Raw genomic sequence first — 25,460 nt, 5'->3', positions numbered from 1 at the left:
TGCAGGCTCCTTTGTGGACTCTTCCTTTTTTTAAAAGTCAGATTTATTAATGTATAATTTACATATAGTAAAATTCTCCCTTTTAGTGTACAGTCCTATGAATTTTGTCAAACACATACAGTCATGTAACCATAACCACAGTCAAGATATAGAGCAGCTCCATCAACCCTAAAAATTCCCTTAAACCCTTTGTAGTCAACCTCTCCCATTCTTGGCCTGTGACAACCACTAATCTGTTTTCTGTCCCTAAGTTTTGCCTTTTCTAGAAAGTCATATAAGTGGAATTATATAGTATGTAGCTTTGAGTCTGGCTTGTTTCACTTATCACAATGCATTTGGGACTCATCTACGTGTGTCACTAGTTTATTCCTTTTTATTCCTGAGTAGTACTCTACTGTATGGATGTACCACGGTTTGTTTACCTATTCATCAGTTGAAGGATACTTCTGCTTCCAATTTTTAGTGAATATGAATTAAGCAACTGTAAACATTTGTATATAGGATTTTGTATGAACATGTTTTTATTTCTCTTGGGTAAATATATAGGAAGGGGATTGCTGGATTGTATGGTGTGTGTATAACTTCATAAGAAATGCCCAGATTATTTTCCGAAGAGGCCTACCACCTTGCATTCTTGCCAGCCACGTATGAGAGTTCTAGATGCTCCATAGCCTCACCAACACTATATTGTCAGTTCTTTTTTTTCTTGTCTGTCTGCTTTCTAAATGTGGCTGTTCTATAGCTTCCCCCCTTCTCCTATATACAGTCTTTTTCTTATCCTATACGCTCTACCTCATTGTTTTTATTTAATTTTTATCTATTCAGTTACAAATATTTGTTGAGATTCTGCTTTGTACCAGGCACTGTTGAGGCACTAAGGATATAGCAAGGAACAAAGAAGAAAAATTCCTGTCCTCATGGGAGCTTGTGTTCTGAAAACATGCAAGTCTTCTGCTCCACATCCCTTTACTCATATATCCAGCTGTCTACCAGACATAGTCATTTGAGATGTCTCATAGATACCACAAAGCCGATAAATACATCTAACATTAAATTCATCATCACCTCTTTCAACCTTCCCCTCTTTTGTATTTCTTTTAATGAATGATGTCATATCCACCCAGTAGCTCAAGCTAAAAACCTGGGCAATATTATCTGGGCTTTATTTTCCTCACTTTCCACATTCAGTTACTTATCAAACCCTATTGACTTTACCTCCAACGTATCTTATGAATGTATCTACTTTTCTCTGCTCCTTCTGCTACTTCCCTAGTTCAAGCCATCATTAGGTCAGTGCAATAGCCTCTTACTAGCCTCCCTGACACGTTTTCAGTCTACCTATTGTACCAACCAGTGGCCACACTGTACCACCATTCTCTTTCTGAAATGACAAATCTGATCCTGTCTCTCCCCTGCTTAAAAGCTGTGATAGCTCTGTATCATCCTCCAGATAATTACAAACTCCTAACATTACTAAATTTCTAAACATACATATACTTAAGACTCACTTTGATCAGGTTCTTCCATAACCCTGCAGCTTCTCATTCAGATACGCTGGAACTATTTTCAGTTCACTGAATGGGCCTTTGAATGTATAATTTCTTTTCCTGAAGCATTTCCGCCCTCCTTTTCTTGGTTCTTATGCCTAGCAAAACCTAACTATCCACAGTAATTGTTCTACTGACTAGTGAGATGTTTTAGTGCTTTTTTGGGGTGAGGAAGGAAACTTGGCTTAATTAAACTGGTGTTATTTCTCTTACAGTGGTACCAGGCTGAAGTGAGAATAGGGAACTAGTTAGTCAGAGAGCATAACTGTTGTTATTTTCATGGTTTAGGGATGGACCCAGTAGATGGGATCAGATTATTCATTTGATTTATTCATACAAGAGATATTTATTGAACACCTACTATGTACAAGAAACTGCTATGCAGTGCTATTGGGCGTTTAAGAATGAGGCTGTGTAATGCAAAGAGAGCGCTCTTTGGGCCCAGAGTTTCAGTGGGACGCAGCATTGTCACTTGCCTGAAGCCATCTAGCTTGATAGGTGTATTCTGAAGTTCTATGTGATTATTTTTCAGTTTTCTTTTAAAAAGAAACAAGGTAATTACCCTCTCATGGTTGCTATGGCAACTGCACTATAGCCTAGGAGAATTTTTATCCTCCACTCCATGGTTAGAAAGTTAAATAAATTATTAAAAATTTAAAAATTGCACACTAAACTAACATGAGAAGAAAGAGATATGGGTGGTAGGAAAAAGGTAAGTACATAGGAAGAAAACTCTCCCTGTTTAACTCTTAGTCAAACAGCCTGTGACTGATTTGTAATCCCATTTCCCCAGGATTGGGAGTTAACTCAGGTAGTGAAACCAGCCTGTGTTGGCATCATTCAGTGCTTCCAGAATTTTGCGTCTTATGGCAAACATTTAATTAAGGTAGCTGCACCCTCAGAACTCTGAGGACTTTTTAACCCAGACGTTGTTGATCCCTCAGCTGACATTACAACTGTTGGAGTGTGCTGATCTTCTTGCTACCTATTTGTTAGGAACCTATAAGGCAAGCAAAGATCTGGCAACATGACAAAACAACAAGAAATGCAAATTGCTTACTATTTTCTGGGGACCTGTGCTAAGTACTTTACATGGATTTTCTCTTGTAATCCTTACAGAAACCAATGAGACTCATTATCATTCTCAAATTACAGATGAGGAAACATCTATAATAACCTTTTCAAGATCTTATAGCTAGTACATGGCAGAGCCAGAGGAACTTAGCTTTGATTTCAATATCCATATTCTTAACTATGAAGCCACATTATTCCTTGTTTCTTGGGATAAAGGCCCATTTTTAGTGATTTCCTTGTCACATTAGTTGCCTCAAATTCAGTTCGGCTGTGGGATAGGATTTAAATTTAATTAATATTGAATTTTTTAATCTTGAAAAATGAGTAGGAATTGTTTTCAGTTTTCTTCTGTCAAAGCTTCTGTGTTTTAATGGATTTTATTTAAAAAATTTATAGGCAATTCAGAAAAAAGTGGCTATCTCTGAGCACCCAACAGGCTACAGTGGTTTTTGTTTTTTTTTTTTGGCTGCATTGTGTCTTCTTTGCTGCGTGTGGGCTTTCTCTAGTTGCATTGAGCAGGGGCTATTTGTTATGGTGTGCGGGCTTCTCATCGAGGTGGCTTCTCTTATTGCAGAGCACAGGCTCTAGGTGCGCGAGCTTCAGTAGTTGTGGCACGTGGGCTCAGTAGTTGTGGCTTGAGGGCTCTAGAGCACAAGCTCAGTAGTTGTGGCGCACGGGCTTAGTTGCTCCACGGCATGTGGGACCTTCCCGGACCAGGGCTCGAACCCGTACCCCCTGCATTGGCAGGCAGATTCTTAACCACTGCGCCACCAGGGAAGTCCCCGCTACAGTGTTTTATTACATATTGGGCTACAGTGTTTTATTACATATTGGAAGACTAGAGATTAATACAATTCTTTGGCTTTTTTTTATTTTAAAATTTAATTTAATTTTTTGATTCTTTTTTTACAATTAATTAATTAATTAATTTTTGGCTGCATTGGGTCTTCATTGCTGTGCGCAGGCTTTCTCTGGTTGCAGAGAGCAGGGGCTACTCTTCGTTGTGGTGCGCGGGCTTCTCATTGCGGTGGCTTCTCTTGTTGTGGAGCACGGCCTCTAGGCATGCGGGCTTCAGTAGTTGTGGCTCGCGGGCTCTAGAGCGCAGGCTCAGTAGTTGTGGTGCATGGGCTTAGTTGCTCTGTGGCATGTGGGATCTTACCGGACCAGGGCTCGAACGTGTGTCCCCTGCATTAGCAGGCGGATTCTTAACCACCGCGCCACCAGGGAAGCCCATTCTTTGGCCTTTTAACTTTCAATAGAGAGCAGCAAAATTGGATGTCATTGCTCTTGGGTAAGGGAATCACTCACTTTCCCACTGTAACCAGGTCTGAGCTTCTCATGGATATACTGTAGTAGATTCAGGTTTGGTGAACATAGAGATAAGGAAGGGTTTCTTAGAAGCTGATTAAATTTTTCTCATTTTGAATATGGAACGGTATATTAGCTCCTCAGTGATGTTGTCCTAAGAGAGACCTCAGCCAGAAGGAGGTTTAAAAGAGTATGGAAGCAGTAGGTTTTTTTTTAATTTATTTTTTAATTTTTTGGCTGCGCCATGCGCCATGTGGGATCTTAGTTCCCCAACCAGGGATTGAACTCGTGCCTCGTGCATTGGAAGTGCAGAGTCTTAACCACTGGACTGCCAGGGAAGTCCCCGGAAGCAGTAGTTTTTTGTTATTCTCTATATAGTGAATTGCAGAGAGCAAGAGTACTTTGTAGATTTGTCTTATGTTTGGTAGAAGGCAGATGCCCTCTACATGTTATGAAAAATAAATGGAATACAAGTAGGGTAGGCTCAAGTAAGGTAAGGTATATAATAATTGGTGGGATGGAAAATGTTCTTTGAATTTGTCCTAAAATTGTCTCTATCACTCTTCTTCTTTGCTACCACTTGCGGTTTTCTTAGGTCACTGGACCTATTTGGGCTGGGGAGACCAACAGAGTACGTAAGAATTTGAATACCTTATAATTTTCTTGATCATACCCTTTAACATACTCCCTCTGACTATGAAGCTGGATATTCATGCATATAAGCATATATAATTCCATTCCCTCCTCTTCCCCTACTTGAATCTCAGGAGACAGTTACCTGCAGTGGAAAGTTATATCCTTTCAGGCTGGTTTCCTGAAGACTGTGTGTGTGTGTGTGTGTGTGTGTGTGTGTGTGTGTGTGTGAGAGAGAGAGAGAGAGAAAGAGAGAGAGAGAAATTTCATTTCAAACCAAAGTTTCAGTTATAATCGTGACAGGATCTCCTGATTTTTCTTCCCCAGAGACAAGTAGTACCATCAGCCACCTTTTGGAGAAAACTCTCTCCTTTGGTCTCTTAGCTAAGGAGTGCAGTGACTAGAAGGAGAAGGTTCATTCTAGGAGAGGTCATTGGTTTTGTGACGTGAACAAGAGGCTGAGGACGTGGTTTGACTTTCCTTGGAGCAGTCCAGCTAGGCTAAAGCCCAACTTTGTTCAACTTTGAGCTTAGAGAGTGGGCATCTAGTTCTTTCCAACAAGATTCACAGCCCTAGGCTGACATTACTGGCTGTGTTACCTATCTGACAGGGGAGGTGGGTGGGTTGATTGAGTCCCAATGATTAGGTATCCAATAGATGCTAAGAGAGGCCAAATTTTGTCCTGTCACTGGAATTTCTCATGGGGTATGTACTTTCTATCATCTGAATCCTGGGTATTTGCACCAGGAAACTACTCAAAGGCAGCCTAAGAGAGCTCAGATAACTTAAGGTTTTCAAATAGAAAAAAGTAAGCCATGAAACAAACAAAAAAAGGTTTGAATTCTCTTTCCTTCTCTGATAAAATTCTCCCTGTATTCTGTATTTAAAGATGGGGACTTAATCCAGGAGCACCACATACTAGAGAGCCTTGTTGTTCAGTATTTCATTCTGTTTTGTTTGAGTGCCTGCTTTCTGCCTGGGGCCCATGTTTGCCCCAGATTAAATTACTTCCCCCATCCTGCTCTTCCAGGTTTATTTTCTCTCATTCCCTTCCATGTCCTTTTATGTACCTGCTAAATGAGCTACAGAATGTTTTGTCAAAATATATATAGCCTTTCCACCATCAGGCCTTTACTCATGCCATTGCTTTTGTCCAGATTCTAGAAGGTATTCCCCCGCCCCCCATCTTCACCTATTGAAAACCCTCCAGTCTTTCAGAGTCATATCTTCCATAATGATTTCCCTGTTCACTCTAACAGGAAATGACCTAACCGTCAACTCATACAGCATTTGGTTAGTACTGTTCTCATGATAGATATGTCCTTGTATTTGTATCCATATTTTCTCTCTCCTATTAGACTGACTCTATACGCTGAGTCTTCTGTGTTGTTTGGCCTTCACTGGTAGGCACTCAATAAATATTTGAATGAGTAAATTTTCCCAGCCTTTTAATTTAAAGGGACTTTTCAAATTTTGCCCTCAAACTAGCTCACAAGTCCGCCTTAAGCTGAGTAACCAAACCTGTACTCAGTCTCTCTTTCTCAGTGAAGCCAGAAGTTTTCCGTTCTAGATGAAATACTACTGTGGGGTAGAGTGTAGAGCCAGTAAGAGATTGTTGCTGCTACACTGAAAGTACAATTCTTTCATTCAAGGCTTTTCCTTAATTTGCCTCTTTAGTTTCTAATCAGCTTTGGTGGTGCTAGGAGATTGACTTTATAAGGAAACTGGGGATGGTATAGGGGGAGAAAAGCTGGCTGTTGCCCTTGACCTACCCTTTTTCTGCTCCTGTCCTTTGTCTCACCTCACTTCCTTGTATTTCCTTTTTCCTGTCCCCTCCTACTTTTCATACTCTCTTTTCTTCTACTCCTGGCCTCTTCTCTCCACAGACACTTTGTTTCTTTTTTTTAAAATAAATTTATTTATTTTTATTTATTTATTTTTGGCTGCGTTGGGTCTTTGTTGCTGCATGCTGGCTTTCTGTAGTTGCGGCAAGCGGGGGCTTCTTCGCTGCAGTGCACAGGCCCCTCATTGCGGTGGCTTCTCTTGTTGTGGAGCACGGGCTCTAGGCTCACGGGCTTCAGCAGTTGTGGCACACAGGCTCAGTAGTTGTGGCGCACGGGCTTATTTGCTCCGAGGCATGTGGGATCTTCCCGGACCAGGGCTCAAACCCATGTCCCCTGCATTAGCAGGCGTATTCTCAACCACTGCACCACCAGGGAAGTCCCGACACTTTATTTCTTAGTACTTGCCCTTTATTCCTTCAGTGCGGAAATGTGTCAGCCTTTAGGAATGTTTTGGAATATTCCTCCCCTTAGCTTAACAGAATAAAGCAGAGTATTATTAAGGTCAGATGCAGTGAGAAACTAAGGGTCTATCCAGGTAGTTTCTGGCTCTGGATCCTGGGCTTCTACCTCTGGCTGAGCTACCCTCTCCTGGACTCATAAGCAATAGGATTGTCTATCACTGCTGCTTCTTTGGAGACTAAATCTTGGTTCTCTGGATTATAAACTAATAGCATATTCTCCTGCCAGTGTTTAAATAGACTTTTGGCTTTGTCTCTTTTGTTGCCTCTGCCCCCTCATCTGTATGCATGAATAATCCAGCACTGACTTCTTCACACTTACTCCTTCCATGAGTTCAGAAAGAATTAAGTCTGGATGGCATACTGGTTTTTGTCCCTTGATCCTTTCTTGTCTTCAGAACAGCAAATGCAACAAGGTCTAAAATCAGTACCTCCGAAGTCTCTCTTTCCTAATGTGTGATCAGAGTGCTTTGTAATTAGAATGCTTTGCATCCCCTATGTTTGATTGGTATTGTTCCTGACCATTTGAAGCTTAGTCTCTTTCTCATACTGATTTTTTTCCCCTGGAGTTCTGATCATTCTCTTCTTTTCTCATGTTCACATGTTGCCTTAAACTCAAGTGGGCAAAGCTCGAAAGATCTTCTTACCCCTACTCCCAGCTGTGACCCCAAGTGTTGTCTGGAACCCACATGTTGTGTGTTCCCTGTCTCTTTTAGTGGGATTATCTACCAAGTTGTCTGATGTAGAAGCCAAGGGGTTAAGGTAATAGGGATTACCTTCCATTTGTCCCCAGGTTTTATCATTTCTGTCTGGATTTTTTTCTCTGGTTCATTAACTCTTTTCTGTTTCCACTGTGTCAATATATGTTCTTATCTCCTACTTGTAAAAGCCTAATTTTATGGTCGTTAGGAGGCTTCCACTGTCCACATTGCTACCAAGATTTTTTTTTAATTCCTAATATGAGGAGTCCATCATCTGCTAAAAGTATCTCCACTTTGGATGGTGAATGTTCCTTTTCCTTATTGTGAGCCTAATAGAAACTTGGCAAGAAAGAACATATGGGACCTTATTAATTATACACATATGGATATGGTATCAGAAATGGCTTCTATATAAAATAAACTACAACACACTATTAGGTTGAACTCCCTTTCCAAGCACAGTATTGCATATTTTTACTTTTGCTTGGAGCAGGATTTGTAACTGTGGTCATTTTAGCTAACATCAAGAAAAAACTGTAGCTTGTCAGGTGCTGGCCTGAAAAGCAGAAATAATTCTATGAAATTGTAGTCATTGCTGTTAGATAAACTAGGCTGCATTGTCAGTAAGACCCCATTGACAGTGCACATGTTTTCCTCTTCTTCAGCCCAGGCTTGGGATGGGAATTCTGAGCCCAGGGTGTGGGTGCTCGACAGAAATTATTAGAAAAACCCAATGTTGCAGCAAGACAGTAAGACTGCTGCTGTTCTCAGCTGCATCTAGAACTTTTAACTTGACTTCTAAGTCTTGGCTTTGACCTTCCTGATTTCTTGGACCAGCTTCCGATGGTGGACCTGCTTATTTGATTCAACCATGTGTTTTTAAAGTCTGAAAACACCATGCTAACTTTAAACAAAAATTTCTCTTTTCTAAGAGATGGAAAAACTGTTTCTCCCCCTTTTGCCCCATTTTGATAATAGTACAGGGCCAGAATCTATTTAAGACATTTAAAAGCAGATTTTTACTAGGGTTATGAGAGCTTAGAGAAGCAGAATTCCAGAGAATTCTGCATTGGGAAAATGGAACTTGGAACTCCTCTAAGAATCAGCACTAAAATTAAACCAAGTGTCTTATCTCATTCGTTAAGGAGAGAGACTTGTGGATATTGAGACAGTTTTTTGCATGACTTGAGGTCACTGGGCTCATGTGCAGCTCAGCTTGCTCTTGTTCTCAAGGTCCAGGCTTGTGGCTACCTAAGTTAGAAGCAGAAAAAAATTCTGAAGAACTAAATAAAGCTGGGTTGCTTTGACTGACTGTGCTTATTCCACAGCTTTTGAAGATCCTGATAGTGCCGTTGATGACCGAGATAGTGACTATCGCAGTGAGGCCAGCAATAGCATCCCACCTCTTTACCATACGACTTCCCAGCCCAATGCTTCTGTGCACCAATTCCCTGTGCCTGTGCGATTGCCACAGCAGCTGCTGCCTCAGGGCAGTTCCCGGGACTCTTGCAATGACTCTGTGCAAAGTTATGACCTCGATTATCCAGAGCGGCGGGCCCTCAGGTGGGTATTGGGAACAAAGCACTTTCTCTTCCTAGTATGCAGGTCCCAGGATGCAACTGACATCAAGGATTTGGGTACCTTAACCTGAGGTGACAGAGGAAATATAGCAACATGGTGGATCAACCTGCAGCCATTTTATGTAGATTCTTTTTTTTTCCTCTTCCATATGTTCACATTTATGCATATCCATCAGTAAGAATTTTCTTTATGATCATCAGGTGAGGGCAGGCCCACTTGGGGTGGATGGCTGAAAAAAACCTGCTCACCTCTCTGCTCAGCCCAGTGATTTTGATACACCTTTCACCAAGATTAAAAATAGAAAATCACAGATGTTACATGCTTGGATAATTCTTCCTACCTAAATATTTCCCTGGGAACTTCAGAAGAAACCAACATGATCTCACTATAGCAGATTCAGTACTTTTGCTGGAACTTAAAAAAAAAAAAAACCTTTTTATTAATTTCTTAAATACATAAAACATTTACATGTAAAAATATATGAAGGTGTGCTATGTAGTATACAGCAAAGAATTTCCCACCCACACCTGTTGTCCTCCTCTACTGCATCACCTTCCTGTCTCCTAGTTCTCTTACCACGCTTGTTTCTTATTACCCTTCCGTAGACCATCATCATATATTTATGAGTATAAAAGCAAATACATACATATATGCTCCCTACTCTTCCCCCAACTTTAGAAAAAATCAGACTTAAAATTTAGAGAAACAGTACAATGAACACACATATTCATGTTGCCTAGATTTACCAGTTGTATTAACATTCTGTTACATTTACTTTATCTCATTCTCTCTAATATATGTTTATATACACACATATTTTCTTGTTTTGGCTGCATCACATAGCTTGTGGGATCTTAGTTCCCCAACCAGGGCTTGAACCTGGGCCCTCGGCAGTGAAAGCACAGAGTCCTAACCACTGGACCTCCAGGGAAGTCCCACACATACATTTTTTTTTTCTGAACCATTTGAAAGTAAGTTGCAGATACCATGTTACTTTACCAGGAGGTACTTCAGCATGTAACTCCTAAGAAAGAGGACTTTCTCTTACATAACCTTAATATTATGATCACACTCAAGAAATTTGACAATACAATTATATTATTTAACATATAGACCATATTTAAATTTTTCCAGTTGTCCCAATAATGTTCTTTATATATATTTTTTCCTTTTTGATGCAGGATCCAATTAAGGATTATGGTACATTACATGTGATTTCCCTGTTTCTGTAGTCTCCTATAACCTAACAAAATTCCCATACTTTTTTTTTTTTATTCTTTTTTGTCTTTTGAGGCACTAACATTTTTTGAAGAGTTCCAGCCAGTTTTGAGAATGCCTCTTAATTTGGTTTGATCTGATTGTTTTTTCATGTTTAGAATCAGGTTAAACATTTTTGGCAAAAACACTGCATAGATGTTTCCTTCACAGTGCCTCAGCAGTCACATTTTACCTTGTCTCATTACTGTTAACGTTTGGTTTGATCTCTTGGTTAATCTGGTATACATACCAGATTTCTCCAATGTAAAGTTACCTTTCTTTTTGTAATTAAGGATCTCTGGGATGATACCTGAGATTGTGTCAGTATTCTGTTTCTCCAACAACCTTTTATCCATTGATTTTAGCACCCATTGATGATCCTTGGCTGAATCAATATTTTACTGGTTGGAGGTTAGTTTTTTAAAAAACCATTCCAAGTTAGCTCATACTTTTGGTTGCTTAAATTGACCATACTATAGAATGATCTCATTTTTTTGCCCACCATACCAAACTGGTGAATATTTATCCTGAACCTCAGATGGTCATATACCTGCTAGACAACATCCTGACTCAGTTTACTATCATCTCTGAGAGTATTTTCAGTGAAATTTTTTCATATATCAACCATCATGTAGAATTCTTACTCTTCATAATTTGAATCTAAAAAGAAATGTCACAGGAATCCTACTGAAGTTGGTCCCTACTTCTTGCTGGTTTATTGATTGCATATTTGCATATTTTATTCATTTGGTTTTAGTTGTTTATATTGTCTTTAAGAAAAAAACATAATAGCAAAAAAAAATTCTTTTGGCCCTCTTTCCCCTCTGTATTTGTAAGCATTCAATGTGCAGGCTAGCAATAATAATGGTACATCAACCTAAATGACTGCAGTTGTCCAGAAGAATATGTAGTTTACCTGATCATTACCCTGTTATCACTGCTGTAAAAAGTAACACTTGGAGGAGCATTAGTGATGTACTTTAAGTTGTAAATTTTTTTCCTAAAATTTTTCTTTAATTGATCACATATAAATCTGATTAGTTTTCTGTATCAGTATATGAAATGAGGTTAAAGAGTAAATATTTTATCATCTCCAGCAGAGGAAAAGTTAACATGATTTTTAAGTAAAGTTGTATATAGTCATTTTTAACTTAAATTTTTGAAATGATTTTTCTTTAAAAATTTTTGAAGAAATTATATCACTAGTTTGCTTTTTAAACTTCTATTTCTGTAAATACTAAGTTCTTGGAAGTAGTCTAAGACCTTAAGTTAGAGCTTTTTAGGAAGAATTTAAAATCTTTGAGGGAACAAACATGTTCGTAGTACCTTCCAGTAAATTAGAAGTGTAAAAATAAATAGTTTCAGTTACTACAGCCATGGCTATCTACTGATTTAAGTTGGAACGATAAAGACTTCTTCCAGGATGGAGTTAGTTTAGTTTGAATTTTTGAGGATGTCTGAGAGTGATGAAACTGCATGTTTAATATATATATATATATTAAACCAGAATAATGGGAAATACACGTATATTGTATAAAAATATATAGTTTGAGGTTTGGCAATACTGTTGGACTTTGCTAGCTATTAAAGAGCCAGAGTATCTCTAGTGTTGAGAGGGGTCAAAAGAATATTAGTCTCACTCTTGACGATTTTTAGTGACTAAGTGACCACTTTGATGTTGTTTCTGTTTCCTAAATAAATGCTAATGGCTGTTAGATCTATAAAAGAACACATTGAGCTGACAAGCTCCGAGTCTGCAGGCCCTCTCTCCACCCCCACCTCAGTACCCAGGAAATAGGCAGTCTCTAACTTCAGTGAAAGTAAGGTTGGCTGTCTTCTGTATTCACTGACTTAAGTTGGGCGTGTAGCTTCTGATTCTGTAATCAGTATAGGGAAAGATTTTCATTTCACTGTGATCCTCAATACATATAGCCTTTAGATTTCACAAACGACAAATTATGATGCTTTAAATAATTTTCTCTTTGTGGTACTCTAACAGGGTTTGACTTATGGTAGTCAAAGATTATTATTATATTTTATACATATTTTTCTTTTTAAAAGTAGTATGTTTGACTATATTCTTGGCTGTACTGCCTAAAATACAACCTTCAGCAAGTTAACAGCTTGGCGGCTTTTCAGATCCAAATTCATCAACAAATTTAGATTTCTTGAAATCCCTTGATATATTTTCATGGAATATATAACAGTTCTAAACTTTGGCATTGTAAATATATTCTAAATATTGATGGAATATGTTCATTTTGTTTGTTTGTTTCTTTCTTTCTTAGAAAACAAAAGGATCCTAAATAGTTAATGGTAGCAAGTGAAGTATTTTAAAGTTGTTATAGGTATTCTTTTTCTAATGTGGAAAAACTTTTTGACTACATTGCTATAATACTGACTTAAGGACATGTGGATTTCCTTATCTTGTCTTTTCAGTCTGAATGGTTTTTATCAAATTGATAGTTTTATTAATTTTAGTTTTCTCATTGAATATGTACTAAATCTTATAATTTTTCTTCCTTTTCCCTGTTTTTCCTTTTTTTCTTGCCTTACTATTCCTCCATTTTTATCTCTTTACGTCAGACAAGGCTTGCACGTTCAAAATGACAAAATTAGGATTATTTCATATTTCTCTGATGTTGACTATGAAGAGCAAGAAGGTATATATGAGGAGATAGAGGGGAGAATGTCACAAGAGGCTCTAGAAAACAGTAACATAAACTTAAAGGACGCAGAGGTAAAAGAAGTGAGAACTCTTTCAAAAACTGATAAATATTACAGCCAACAAATACAACCAAAGTATAAGAATTGGAAAAAGATACCATCTCAAAGCCAAGAGACAGAATTCTCTACTGCCTTTAATTATGACCTTAAGTTTGAAACATCTACTTTCTCTAGATATCCTCAGAAATATGATACAATAGATAGGAGAAGGAAAAAGACACCCTTATATAGTCATTTTGAAGACAGTGAAAAAAGCCAATATGATGATAAATCAGGTACTAAGACTAACTTGAAAAGTACATATCCTAACACTGAAAATTGTGACCTTTGCCACATTGAGAAGAAGGAACAAAATTACCCAGTTTTACGTCCCTACAAAAATGGATTTGTGGTTAAGAGTGGCATGTGGACCACTAACTTGGAAAGTCATGATTATGATCTTCCTGGTTGTTTTAAGAACTGCGAAAAGTCATCTGGCTTAAACCAGCATGTCACTAATTTCACTTCATTAGATATTCTTGAAGATTCTGCCAGCAGTACTTCTGATGAACTTCTGGGTTCCCCCGTTTCTGATAAGCAGGAAGATTTACTGTCACCAACATGTCATCCATCCAATGTCCATCATATTGGAGGTTTTCCAGAAGAATATTATGGAGCAAATCCTGCATTCGCATCACAAAGGATGAATTGTGCTACAGACACACTTGGAAATCTGTCTGGGTGCCCCATGGAAGAGATGACCCCTTCCTCTATTGAGGAACCCAAGGAGGACTATATTGATACAATGGGTGAGCTTCAGTGTTTGGTAGAAACAGTGTCAGAATATTTAGCAGAGAAGGAAGAGGAGATTAATAGATTTGGCTCCCTTTCAAAAACTAAGAAAGCACTTAAACACAATATTACTGTTAATAATGCAGAACAGAAAATGCCAGGGGATCAAATACCATCTTTAAACATTGTCAGGAATGACAAGGACAAAGCCATCTCTTTCCCTGAGCTGAATGGAGTAAAATGTGCTGTTGGTTCTTTATTCAGTTCACTCACAGAAAAGGTGGGTTCAAGCACAAAGCATCTAACAACCTCTGTGGAAAAGCTGGTTTATTTAGTTCCAGAGAAAACAGAAACTCTTAATCAAACAGAGGAGATTAATTCGCCATCTAGACCCAGAGCCAAGTCAGTATCAGAGAAGGATCTTTCCATACAATCTCCATCTCCATTGTCTTCTCAAACAGTTGACAATAAGGACGTTGGCAAACATGACAAAACCTCTGAAAATGAGCACATGGACAGTAAAACTGGAAGTTTAAACTTTCAGGATCCAACAGAAACTATTGGAAGGGACTCTGCTTCACAGAGTCAGAGTTCAGTTATAAAGTCTGTTTGCAGCATGCTAAATCCATTAAAAATCTTTTTGGAAAAGGATGAAACCAAAAAAGATGATGACCAGAGCAAGCCAACAAGAAAGGAAAACTTTGTTGCGTGTGGTTCGGAGTCAAATCAAAGGGAAGATACCCTTGGCAATGACAGTAGCATTGTCACTTTAGATAGGAGTGATAGAGAAACTCCTCACTACCAAATGCCCCTAAGTGAGGATTTGTTGTCTTCCCAAGCAGCCATTGAACATTCTAACTTAGCTCATTCTGCAAGTAAGAAAGATGATGTTGTGAGTCCGTTGGAAAGAGAACCCTGTACAGATCTGTCTGTGTTACCAGATCAACCAAAAATATGTGCCAAAGATACTTTAAGACATCACTGCGTAGCTGGCAGCAGAACTGCAAATAAAGAACCATCTTCAAAGCCATTAGAGGGGGACAAAATTACTGATGACGATGATTTCCTTGAGCCACTCAGAAAATCCTTTAGCCAGTTTTTGCTCACTTCTCCTGAGACCTATTCAAAGGAGACTTTGTCAGACTCTATGAAAATTCACCAGTTGGAGGAAGATGGATGGGAAAGGGGCCCTAAGAAATGTGGGCATTCCTTTTCCTTTAGTGGAAAATTAGATATTCCATTTTTCAAAGTTCTTAGTCATTCTGAAAAGCAGCAGGATGTAAGAGAGAAAGGAAGCATGTTCCCTTTGTTTAAATTTTCTTTCACTGACAGCCATAAAACTGTCAATGACCAGAGTTTTCATGGCTCAGCAGTAACCACTGATGAAGAGATCCAAAGAAACTGCCATGCAAATGCCAAACTTAGTTCAATAAAATCTAGTTCAGTTCCAAATATTCATAGTAATCTAGGGAAATTTGGTGATATAAAGACATCTAATAAGAGTGACCAAATAAATACTCCTGAAGATGTCACACTTAATAAAATAAAGTCTGATTCGGCTCCAAATATTAATAATGATCTTGGGAAATTTGGGAGTATAGAGGAATTACACTCAAGTGACCACACAGCAATAGAGAACTGTGAAAGAGATACCTTAAACATTCCTGGAGTTGTGTCCAAAGAGCATATACCTTCAGATTCTTTAGGAGAAAGTAAGAATTTTACACAAGTGACATCCTCAACAGTACCAGACTCTTCATTAGCGTTTACTTCCACCATTTTGAAACCCACCTTGGTTGATGAAATGAGTGATGACAAACTTGTAGATAAAGCTTCCAAGAAAAGAACCCAAGGAGGCCTCCTTTCTGGCCTGTTTAACAGGTTTTCTTCTCTTGAAAACTTGTCTAGTCAACAAGAATTAAATGTGAAGAAAGATGACTCTCCTCACAGGAATAATACACTGAGCTTATTCTCTGGAATATTTAATTTGATATCAAATAACAGTATGACTGATTGTAAACCAGATGAAGCAAAGTCCATGTCTTTAGGTGACCTAAAGGGTTTGAATGGAAAGAAGCATTTATCCTTGGATGAGATCCCTGTTACTTCATGTGTGACTTTTGAGAATCAGAGGAACCATGAAAAACAGGAAACTTCTGGCTTCATAAAAAGCTACTTATCTTTACCTAAAGAAAACATACCATTATCTGATGCTTGGGTTGATAACCATTATTGCCCTCCTACACGGAAAAACCAGCAATGTGAAAAGAATTTCCCCTCTTCTGAGAACAGTGTACTTCACTGCACTCCAACTGCTCAGCAGGACCTATTAGAGAAATCTTTGGCTAAGAGGCAGACACCACACCACGCTCTTGAGGCAAAACTACATGAAAATTCTAACAAGTTAAATTCACCTGTGCTAAATACTAACATTCTTAGTCAATCAAACCACTGTCAGGCTTTTGAAGAGATGAACAATCCTTTCTCTTATGAATGGGATTCTGATATAAAAGATTTCTCTAAAAATTCCAGAAAACTTCAGCCAGTTTATTATATGTTGAATCAAAATACATTTCCATCAGCCGATGTTTTCTTGTGGCCTGACTCAGAAAATCCAGCAATAAATTTTTGCCAGAAAGATCAAAATGCAAATATCTTGGAGTGGAGAACAAATCTAAACAGTGTCATTTGGTGTGACTTACCACATGAATCATTCAACCAGTTAGCATTTAATGAAGATTACTTATTGAGAGGTGATACTTGGGCAGCTAACTCATTATATGGAAATTCTTGTTATCTTCCAATTAATGAGACTAAGAATTCACTAGAAGAATTGCCCGTTGACTTAAGTTGTTCTTCAGGTTATGAGAAGAGTACATGCCCCGTAGTTGATCTAGACTCATTAAGAATGGATGAAAACTTTGTTTATTCAAGTGTTGGTTATGAATACCAGGAATGGTTGTCATGTCTTGAAAATGGAGTGTGGTGGCCATCGGAGGATGGAGATTATGGATATTTTATGTTCCACGATGGTCAATATATCTATTCTTTCCTTACTGATTCTACTGGGCAGTATGCATATTTATTTATACCTGATTGTTCTTATGAAGAGTATTTGAATTGTGACTTACAGACAAATGATCTATCAAGTATTACATTAGATGATAGCACTATTCCTGCTTACAGTTTTAAAGTACTTGACAGGGAAGACGAATTACTGTGGTATGTTGAAGAGGAACCAATTGATGACCCTCTTGATTTATCTGTAGCTTTGCCAAGAAGTGAGGGACCAATGTATCTAAATTTAGGAATGTTTTCACAAGTACTTGAAAAGTCAAGTTATGGCCAAAGGGATCAACCATTAGATTTTTCAGGCTATACTCCTCAAAAGTCAAAAGGAGATTTTGTATCTTTTAAAGAAAGGCTGGGTGGTTCTGAAGACTTTGAGTGTACATTGGATCTCAGAAATCAGCCCCAAACGATTGGTAATCATGTCTTAAATAAATATCAAATTATAAAGGGAGATAAGAATCAGACTCTAGTGAAGGATTCATCAGTTAACCTTTCCAGTTTCCAGTGGATCCAGTCTTCTGAAGAAGCTGCCTCTATGGTTCATCCTGAAAATAAGACTAACATCCCACCGCAAAGAGGAGAGATGTCATCATTGAACAAAGTGACTTCGTCATTTTCTGCTTTGGGTGCTTCAACTGGAAGTACTTTGAATTTTGATAAGAATGAATCCTTAGAGTCTTCAGCCATGCAGAAAATAGATCAGCAGTCAAATTTAGCAGAGATCACAAATGATGGTCTTCAGTCATTAATCTTGAGTAAGCAACTAGAGAGTAACTCCCAAAATGAGGAAGAAAGTCTTCTCAAGAAGGATTCAGAGAGACAAATGGTATCCAGTGTTCAGCGACCAGAATTTACTAAAAATATGAAGAAAGAATTCCCTTTAAATAAAAGCATTCATGTGAAAAAACAAAATTTGTTAAAATCTGTTTTCCAGGTAAACCAAACAACTTCTCAGGCTCAATCAGATATAGAAGATGACAAGATGATTACGGCTGATTCTGTTTCAATTCCTCTTGTATCACAGTTTAGTAGGGATGAATGCAAGAATTGTGAGCCTCCTCAGGACCAGTCTTCCAAAGAGTCTGAGAGAACATTATTTAAAAGTGCACTGAAACTCTTTGGTCAGGGAGAAGACTCTTCAGTAAGTGCAGTAGCAAACGGGAAACAGGCATCTGGATTTTTGAACTTCTTTAAAACCCAGGTGAATAAAGAAGGATCACCAAATTTAGAAAAGAATGGTGATAAAAATAGAAAGATATCATCTCAGGAAAAGAATGAATCTCCTGGTGTTTCAAATGTTTTTGATTCCCTTGGGGATTTCTTTAAAACCAATGTATCTCCTAAACAGACAACTGAAAATATGTCTGTTTCTTCAATGACTAATAAGGATGAGGTCAAGTCAAGTCCTAATCCTGCACATCTAACTAAACAGGATGTTGGAAACTTTCCTGCTGCACCAGTTTCTTCTAAAGGGAAGGATCGAGTTAGAAATCTGAACAAGCAGACTACTATTGATGACAGTGAGCTAAAGGAACCATCAATCAGGGAGATCCAGGGTGATCATTTGACTGACGAAGAGGCACCCTCCAGAGACCACCAACTCCACCAGTCACCAAATTCATCTTTCTCAACAGGATGTCTCAAAGAATCCTCCAGAGATTCTTCAGTAGAGACTAGTGGTGTGTCTACAGTGACAGAAGTTCCAAGAAGTGATAAAATATCATCAGATATTCTGAGCAGAAGAAATTCAAATGAACAAGATCATTTTTCTGACAAAGACCAGAGTTTTTCAACTGCCACAACATCTCCATCCCAACCAGAATTACCAACCAGAAAGAGTATATTTTCTTTCCTGACTGGATCCGAAAAATCTGAGAACAGAGCCTCTATTTCTCTACCAAGAACCACATCTCAAGGAGAAGGGCTATTCACACTTCCTTCCTTTTTTTCCACTGCTAACTCAGGCAGCAAGAAGAATGCCTCTCGTAATAGCTCTTTCAGTTTCTTCAACTTGTCCTTTTTGGATGAAAAGCAGCAGACTCCTGGGGAAAAACACAGCCTTTCAGCTGATGCTCCAGTGACTTCCCAGCCCTGTAAGAAGCCAAGTGTTTTTGTAGGCATGAGTGATACAATGACTAGAGAAGGTTCTAATGACAATAGAGGTAGCATAGTCCAGGAGGTAGTTCATGAACAGCAAATGGCTCCTTGTGTTTCCATTAGCAACACCACTAAGTTTACCTCCCTTGCAGATGAGCTCAATGTAGAAAACGACTATCCAGGAAAACTAGGTTCCAGTAATGGACCAGGGACATCTTTAAAAGATTTCCAGGTAAGTCAGTCACAAAAAGACATTGTTCCTCATTCGCAACAATTTCAGGCACAGTCTGAAACACTGCTCATTGGTCCAGAGACCCTTGAGGTATCTCCCCATGAAGAAGAGGCTTTCATACAGGAAACCTTTCTGAGTGACTCACCAGCCAGCTCTTTTTCACATGATAGCCATTTGGTTGAAAAGGTTAACCATTTTGACCCATGTACTACCTACCACCAAAGTGAAAGATTTACTAGTGACCCACTGAACTTGCCATTAGAAAAGGCCCCTGATGAGGTCTTAACACAGATCCTGGAGCCAGCTTCTTCCTCTGTGGAGCCAGGATTTACAGGGCACCTCCAGAGTCAAGATGCAGATAAAGTAGAAGACAAATCAATGTTGGACTCTTCAGTAGAAATGCTTTCAGGGTTTGTGACCAAAGTGAAATCTTTCTCTGGGTCCTTAATTGAACCTCCTGAAACTTTCTCTGGACTTTTCTCTTCTCCTAAACCTCCAAAGAAAAACTCCTTTTTCTCTTTTTCTTCTGGTACATCATCTCAGCCTCTCAAAGGTGAGTTATTTGGACTTTTTAAAAGTCCCAAACCAGAGACATACAAACAAGAATCATCTATTCCAGCTACTGCATTGCTTCAAAATGGTGGTTCCAGAGATACTGAAGAATCAGTACCTCCCGAAAATTTGTGGAAAGAAGCTACCTTTGGAGCACTCAATTCAAAAGCTATCGTCAGTGACTGTAGAATGACTGTGGTTAGTGCAAAGTCAGACTTGGAGACCTTGACGGCTGATCCTAACCTAACAACTGAAATGGAAAACAATAATATTCCTGACAATATTCCAGAACCCCAACGTTCTGAAACAATTGAGCCTGCATCTTCTGTCTCAGGGGACGATACTGGGCAAGGAGTATTGTCTCTGAGTGATGAAGGAGACATGGGGATGTTGCAGGGTACAGACACAGAGGCATCATTGGAAGCAGAGCATATCTCATTGCCAACACAGTTGCATCCAGAACCTACCTGGATTGCCAAAGAGCTTCCTCCTCCGATTCATCTACCTCTTCCTCTTGAGCCAGAGCCAGATATGCAGTCTGCCTTCACAAACCAAGACTTCTTAGAGCTACAGGCAACCAATTCACTAGAAACCAATACTACAGTGTTCAGTGAGGCGAGTGTTGGCCGGAGTGCCACACTGGAAACCCAAGGGTACCTTTCTCACCGTCCGTTGGAGGAACCTGTGCTTTGTGCCAAAGAAAACTATGGGATACTTGATGCCCAGAAAGGTCCACCTGCAGTCCCCAAGGAAACGGAGCAGCCAAGTCCTCATTTTGAAATCCCAAACATGATCAATTGGCCAAAACTCCATTTCCCATCCTCTGCTACTGACTATCAGAAACCACTGAGCTCTTTCTTTTCCTCGCCTTCCTCCTCTGGCAATAGAGCAGCAGAGACTGGTTTAATGTCCAGTTTTAAGAAGTTGTCAACTCTCTTTGAGGGAGGTAATGAGGGGAAAGGGAGTAGTGCAGTGGCAACTGATTCAAAACTAAGGTTTGGAAAGAAGCTGGATCTTTCATTCCCATGGCTGAAAGAGAACAAATGGGACCCTGAACAAATGCCTGCAGAATTCTCCTCTCCAGTTTTGGTTATCAGCAGTGATCAGGACCTTAAATTCAGTGAGGCTGACAAAACTTTGGAGTCTTCTCAAATGTCTGGGGCCAGTGCTGAACCAGCTAAGGTTTTGACTCAGCCCTCTGGGACCTCTGGGCAGCTGGAGACCAGGCCAAGTATATGTGCTCATGAGCTTTCAGGGCCTGGAGAAGTGGAAAACCAGCAGGAAATCCCAGCATCTGGAGAACACGGGGGTACTAAAGATAACCTCTCTGACCCCACCTGTCCTTCAGAGAGTCATGAGGAAGAACACTGCACTGTCTCTGAGCTACTTCACCAGCCAGAAACACATGAAGAGGAGGCAGCACCTGCTAGCATTGACTCTGTTTCGAATGTACAGCAGCCAGTTGCTCTACATGACATCAAGGAACCAAAGACCAGCAAAAGGCCTGTTCTCAACTAAAGCATCATAAATGATTTTAAAGAATTGACCATTTATGATGCAATGACTTAGTGGTAGCTTAATCATAGCCTGCTTTTTATCCTTCCTGTGTCTTTCCCAGCACCTGAGCTTCATGTTAATTAGGGGTTAAGTGAGAAGAAATAACAGGTGGATATTGTCATCTTCTCTTCTCTCTGCCAAATGTAATTCATTTATTGGAACAAGGAGCTTCCTGCTTAAAGGGAAGGCTAGGTCGTGAGATTTACTCACTCTGGTTTGCTCTGCCTTGAATAATGCAGAATGGAGAAGGGAGGGCAAGAAGAGGCAGCAAGTCATTGAGTGGCATATATTAATTACAACCACATGATAGGCTAGAATGCTTCTTTGGGCCTTTGGCACTTAGACATCTGTAATAGCTAGGAGAGACCTTCTTTGCTTTGCTTTTCCAAGTCTTCTAAGATGCTTTCTCCAGTGGCAATGAGGGTATTAAGTAAAATACAAAATGCAAAGGATGGCTTGGAATAACCTATACTATATATATTCCATATGGATTTGCACAGCATCTTCCAGTCTCTGCATTTTACTACCCATGAGACTGGTGTCTGATAAGTGCTTTCAGTACAGTCTCACAGGAGCTCAGGGCTATCGTTTGCTGTAGGTATTCAGTCTGGAGCATTGTGCAGGGTCCACCTGCAAAGGGTACTATTATTTCCCCTAAGAAGAAGCACCATACGGGGCATTTTAGGAATGCTGCCTTGAACGCTGGCCCAAACCAGTCCAAAGAGGCTGGTCAAGTACTTTGGAGATCATGTGAGTATGTGCGCACACATGTTCATGTGTATATGTGTGCTGGGAACTACTCAGAACAGTGGCTTGGTACCTATCCTGCTGCCATGGGATGAAGAATCAGAAATCAGCCTGGAAATACCAGATAATTGGGAGGAATCATAGGGAAAATATCACTGGAAAACAATAATGATTTATCTTCATTTGACCACGAGTAAACATAAGCCCTTTAGTTAAAGCTTGACTCTTTGGCAAGGAAATTCCTTGTCCTTTTGCACGGAGGCTTTCCAGCAGAATACCAGAAGTAAAACGAAGGGCCTCTGACTTGGGATGGAACTATCCAAATGGGCTAGGATAGATCTTGTATTGATAGATCATCCCCAAGTCCCTCCATTTTGAATAGGACTGAACCCCCCAAATTCAGTATACGGCTTAAGGGAGTAACTTTGAATAGTAATCTTTCTGGTCACGATTCACTGCCACTTTCTCTGCTATAGCTGCTACCTCTTATACCAGCGCAACAAATTTCCTTTCTGGGTATGGGAATTCAGGTGGTTGAGAGAGGGGTGGGCTGACCTCTCTTCAGGTACAGAAATGCATTAATATGGCCCTGACTCAGATCTTGGAGTTGGACTGTGTCCACTTTGTCCAAAACTGAGCCATGTCCTGAGAGCAACTCAGCTATAGATGGGCAGGTTCATCTTTGGGACACTCCCTGTGCTGCCAGGGATACCATTGTAACATTCATGTTGATGAGACCATTCCCCTGAGGAATTTCTTGGTCCTAGCCTCCATTTCCCAGTGGCTTCCATTACCTCATACAGATGGCTGAGAGATAATTGAAGGAACATGTTCACTCTCCTTTGCTCATTCTGAGGAACAGACATTTACATTTACAATTGGAGAGGAAGAAAAGGGGATCTCAATTTAATAGGTAGTAGAAAAAGGGAGTAGATTTCATCCATCCATTTTATTCTGTGGAAATTAGAAAACTTTAATCACAGCCACTGGACAAGTTTTTTAAGAAGTCCGAGTAGAGAATTTTAGGCATAAACAGACTATTTTAATAATTCTTAAACCTACTTACAAAATAGCACGTTAAGATAAAGAATTCTTCAAAGTCAATTGCAGGGTTGAGGTTAAGTGCTATTGGAGAACCCAGCATGTTGTGTTATTTTTCCTGTTGTGATTTTGCTGAACAGAGATTAGTTCTTCTAGATTGTGAACTTTGGTCCTCTCTTCCCAGGAACCTCCTGTTTGTGATCCTTGCCACTGATAGAATCATTATTTCCTGGATTTATCCATTACTTTGTTCTGGTCCTTAGTTTGTATGTATTTACTGATGTGTCTTCCTCTCATTCTCACAGCCCCACCAGCAGTAGTAGGTATGGCTCCTCCTGTAATGTGAGTCAAGGAAGCTCTCAGCTGAGTGAACTAGACCAGTGTCATGAACAAGATGATGACCGTCGGGAGAGGGACTTGATTCATTCCTGCCACAGCTCTGGCAGCTTCTCCAGAGACAGCCAAGTAGGTTTTGGAGAACAAGAGAAAGCCTTGGAGGTGGCACGTGAAGAGGAGAAGGGAGGAGCGTGTGAACCCAAGGAGACAAAAGAAGATGCTACAACCCCTCCACCCCCAGATCTGGTGCTACACAAAGACCACATCGTAGGCCCCCAGGAGAGGTAGGTGATGGTTACCTTGAGGAGCTCACATGGTTTCCTCAGTACCTGCCCTATGGTATTGTTGAACAGAATGCAGTTGCTTTTTGTTTGTTTCCCTGCAGCTGGGTGTGGTTGTGATCAGGATACTGAGGCTTGTCTCTGCACTGCTTCCTTTGCTTTTTGGTGTAATTTCCAATGTATTTTGAGGATCTCTGAAGAACATTTTAACTCCAGTGTACCAGGCCTTCTAGAGTCTGCAGTTCTTGGCTTACTAGTTGACCCCACATATGACAGCCTTTGAGTCTGAAACTGACCTGAGCCTTGCAGGTCATTTCATTCAGAGGAGCTGCTTTGAATGAAATAGGCTTCCCACCCGATTAATGTTTAAATTTCTTCTGTGAACATTGTTTTTTTCTTTTGTTTTGTTTTTTCCCTGGCTGACAAAACTGGGAAAGAGTTAATGAATTGGTCTAGAAGCCAGATCTAACCCACCCTTCTGTCTCCCTGGGGCCTAGCAGTATGTCTGGCAGTTGGTACCCATAAGGAGAAAAATTTAAAACTTGTCCTTTTAACAGTCACATAATGAGGCTTAGTACAGAGTTTGAGTATTGTTCTTATTGAGCTAAATTGGTCAGTGAGTTGCTGATAGGTTGGGGCAGAGCAGGGTTTCTCATTCTTAGCACTGTTGACATTTTTAGCCAGATAATGCTTTGTTATGGGGAGCTATTGTATGCATTGTAGTATTTTAGTAGCATCCTTAGCCTCTGCACACTAGATGCCTGGAGCAACTCTCAGTGTGACAACCAAAAAATGCCTCCAGATATTGCCAGATTTCTCCTGAGGGGCAAAACTGTCCCTAGTTGAAAACCACTGGGGTAGAGTGATAAGGGCTAGGTGTGACTTAAATTCTCAAATTTCAAGGTCATGAGAAGATCAGAGCAGTGAATGCTGATTATGTGGTAGAAGTTAGAGAATGGTGATGCCTCTACTCCACCACTTGAACGTAGAAACTTATTTTCTGTTTGTTTTCCTGATTTTTAATCATCTCTGGTGGCTCGTCTAGTAGACAAGACATCAGGGAGACTGAGTTCTGGACCAGCTTTTTTACTGGATTGACGACCCACGGAAAGATAGCTCTTTGTCGACCTTGGACTTTAAAGATACTGTTGTCTGGGTAGAGTTTTTGGTCGAGCAGCAGAAGGTGCCTGGCCTTCTCTAATGGCTCTGTCCTCCCAGATCCTAGCTGTGCAAGTGACGTCCAGGCCAGTTTCAGAAGTGCCCACAAATGTTTTAAAACAGTGGAACCAGTTAGGTGGCATCAGAGCCTAGCATATATTTTAAGTGTCTAGATGGTGGGTCCTTTTTTACTGCCTTGTCAGTAGACCCCAGTGAGAGAGAGGAGAAGCATCATCACCAAGAATTAACCACTATTCCACAGTTAAGCTGATGATGATTCGTTCTAATACAGGTTAGTGTTTCTGTCTCACAGCTACTTTGTTATATTTATTGTTCCTTTCTCTGAGGGTGGTCCTGAGGCAGCTCAAGGAACAAGATCACAGCAGGACAAGGGCTCTGCCTTTTTTCTTAGCACTTTGATGTAGTCTAGGAATGGGAAAGCCTTCCAAAATACTTAATGGAGCAGGAACGGTTTGTAGGAACAAA

General features: G+C 39.8%; 1 protein-coding gene and 1 long non-coding RNA gene across 6 annotated transcripts in view; one reads left to right on the top strand and one right to left on the bottom strand.

Moving 5' to 3' along the window:
• UNC13B (unc-13 homolog B) overlaps positions 1-25,460 on the top strand; it is a 243,211-nt gene that overhangs the window by 122,333 nt on the left and 95,418 nt on the right. For 4 of the 5 annotated variants that reach the window (XM_082468356.1, XM_082468357.1, XM_082468355.1 and 1 more), the window contains exons 8-9: positions 8,894-9,128; positions 23,505-23,819. In XM_082468356.1, the coding sequence (XP_082324482.1) occupies positions 8,894-9,128; positions 23,505-23,819 (550 nt within the window). Of the gene's footprint in view, positions 1-8,893; positions 9,129-13,304; positions 21,357-23,504; positions 23,820-25,460 lie in introns of all 5 variants that reach the window. The other variant, XM_082468359.1, reaches the window with a different exon arrangement.
• LOC309663862 overlaps positions 1-25,460 on the bottom strand; it is a 113,562-nt gene that overhangs the window by 31,394 nt on the left and 56,708 nt on the right. The gene's annotated exons all lie outside the window — the stretch shown is intronic.

The sequence above is a fragment of the Balaenoptera physalus genome, assembly GCF_965194825.1.
Source record: "Balaenoptera physalus genome assembly, chromosome: 7".
NCBI lineage: Eukaryota > Metazoa > Chordata > Mammalia > Artiodactyla > Balaenopteridae > Balaenoptera > Balaenoptera physalus.
Note: the sequence above shows the minus strand (reverse complement) of the source record. Positions and strands in the feature narration are given on the sequence as shown.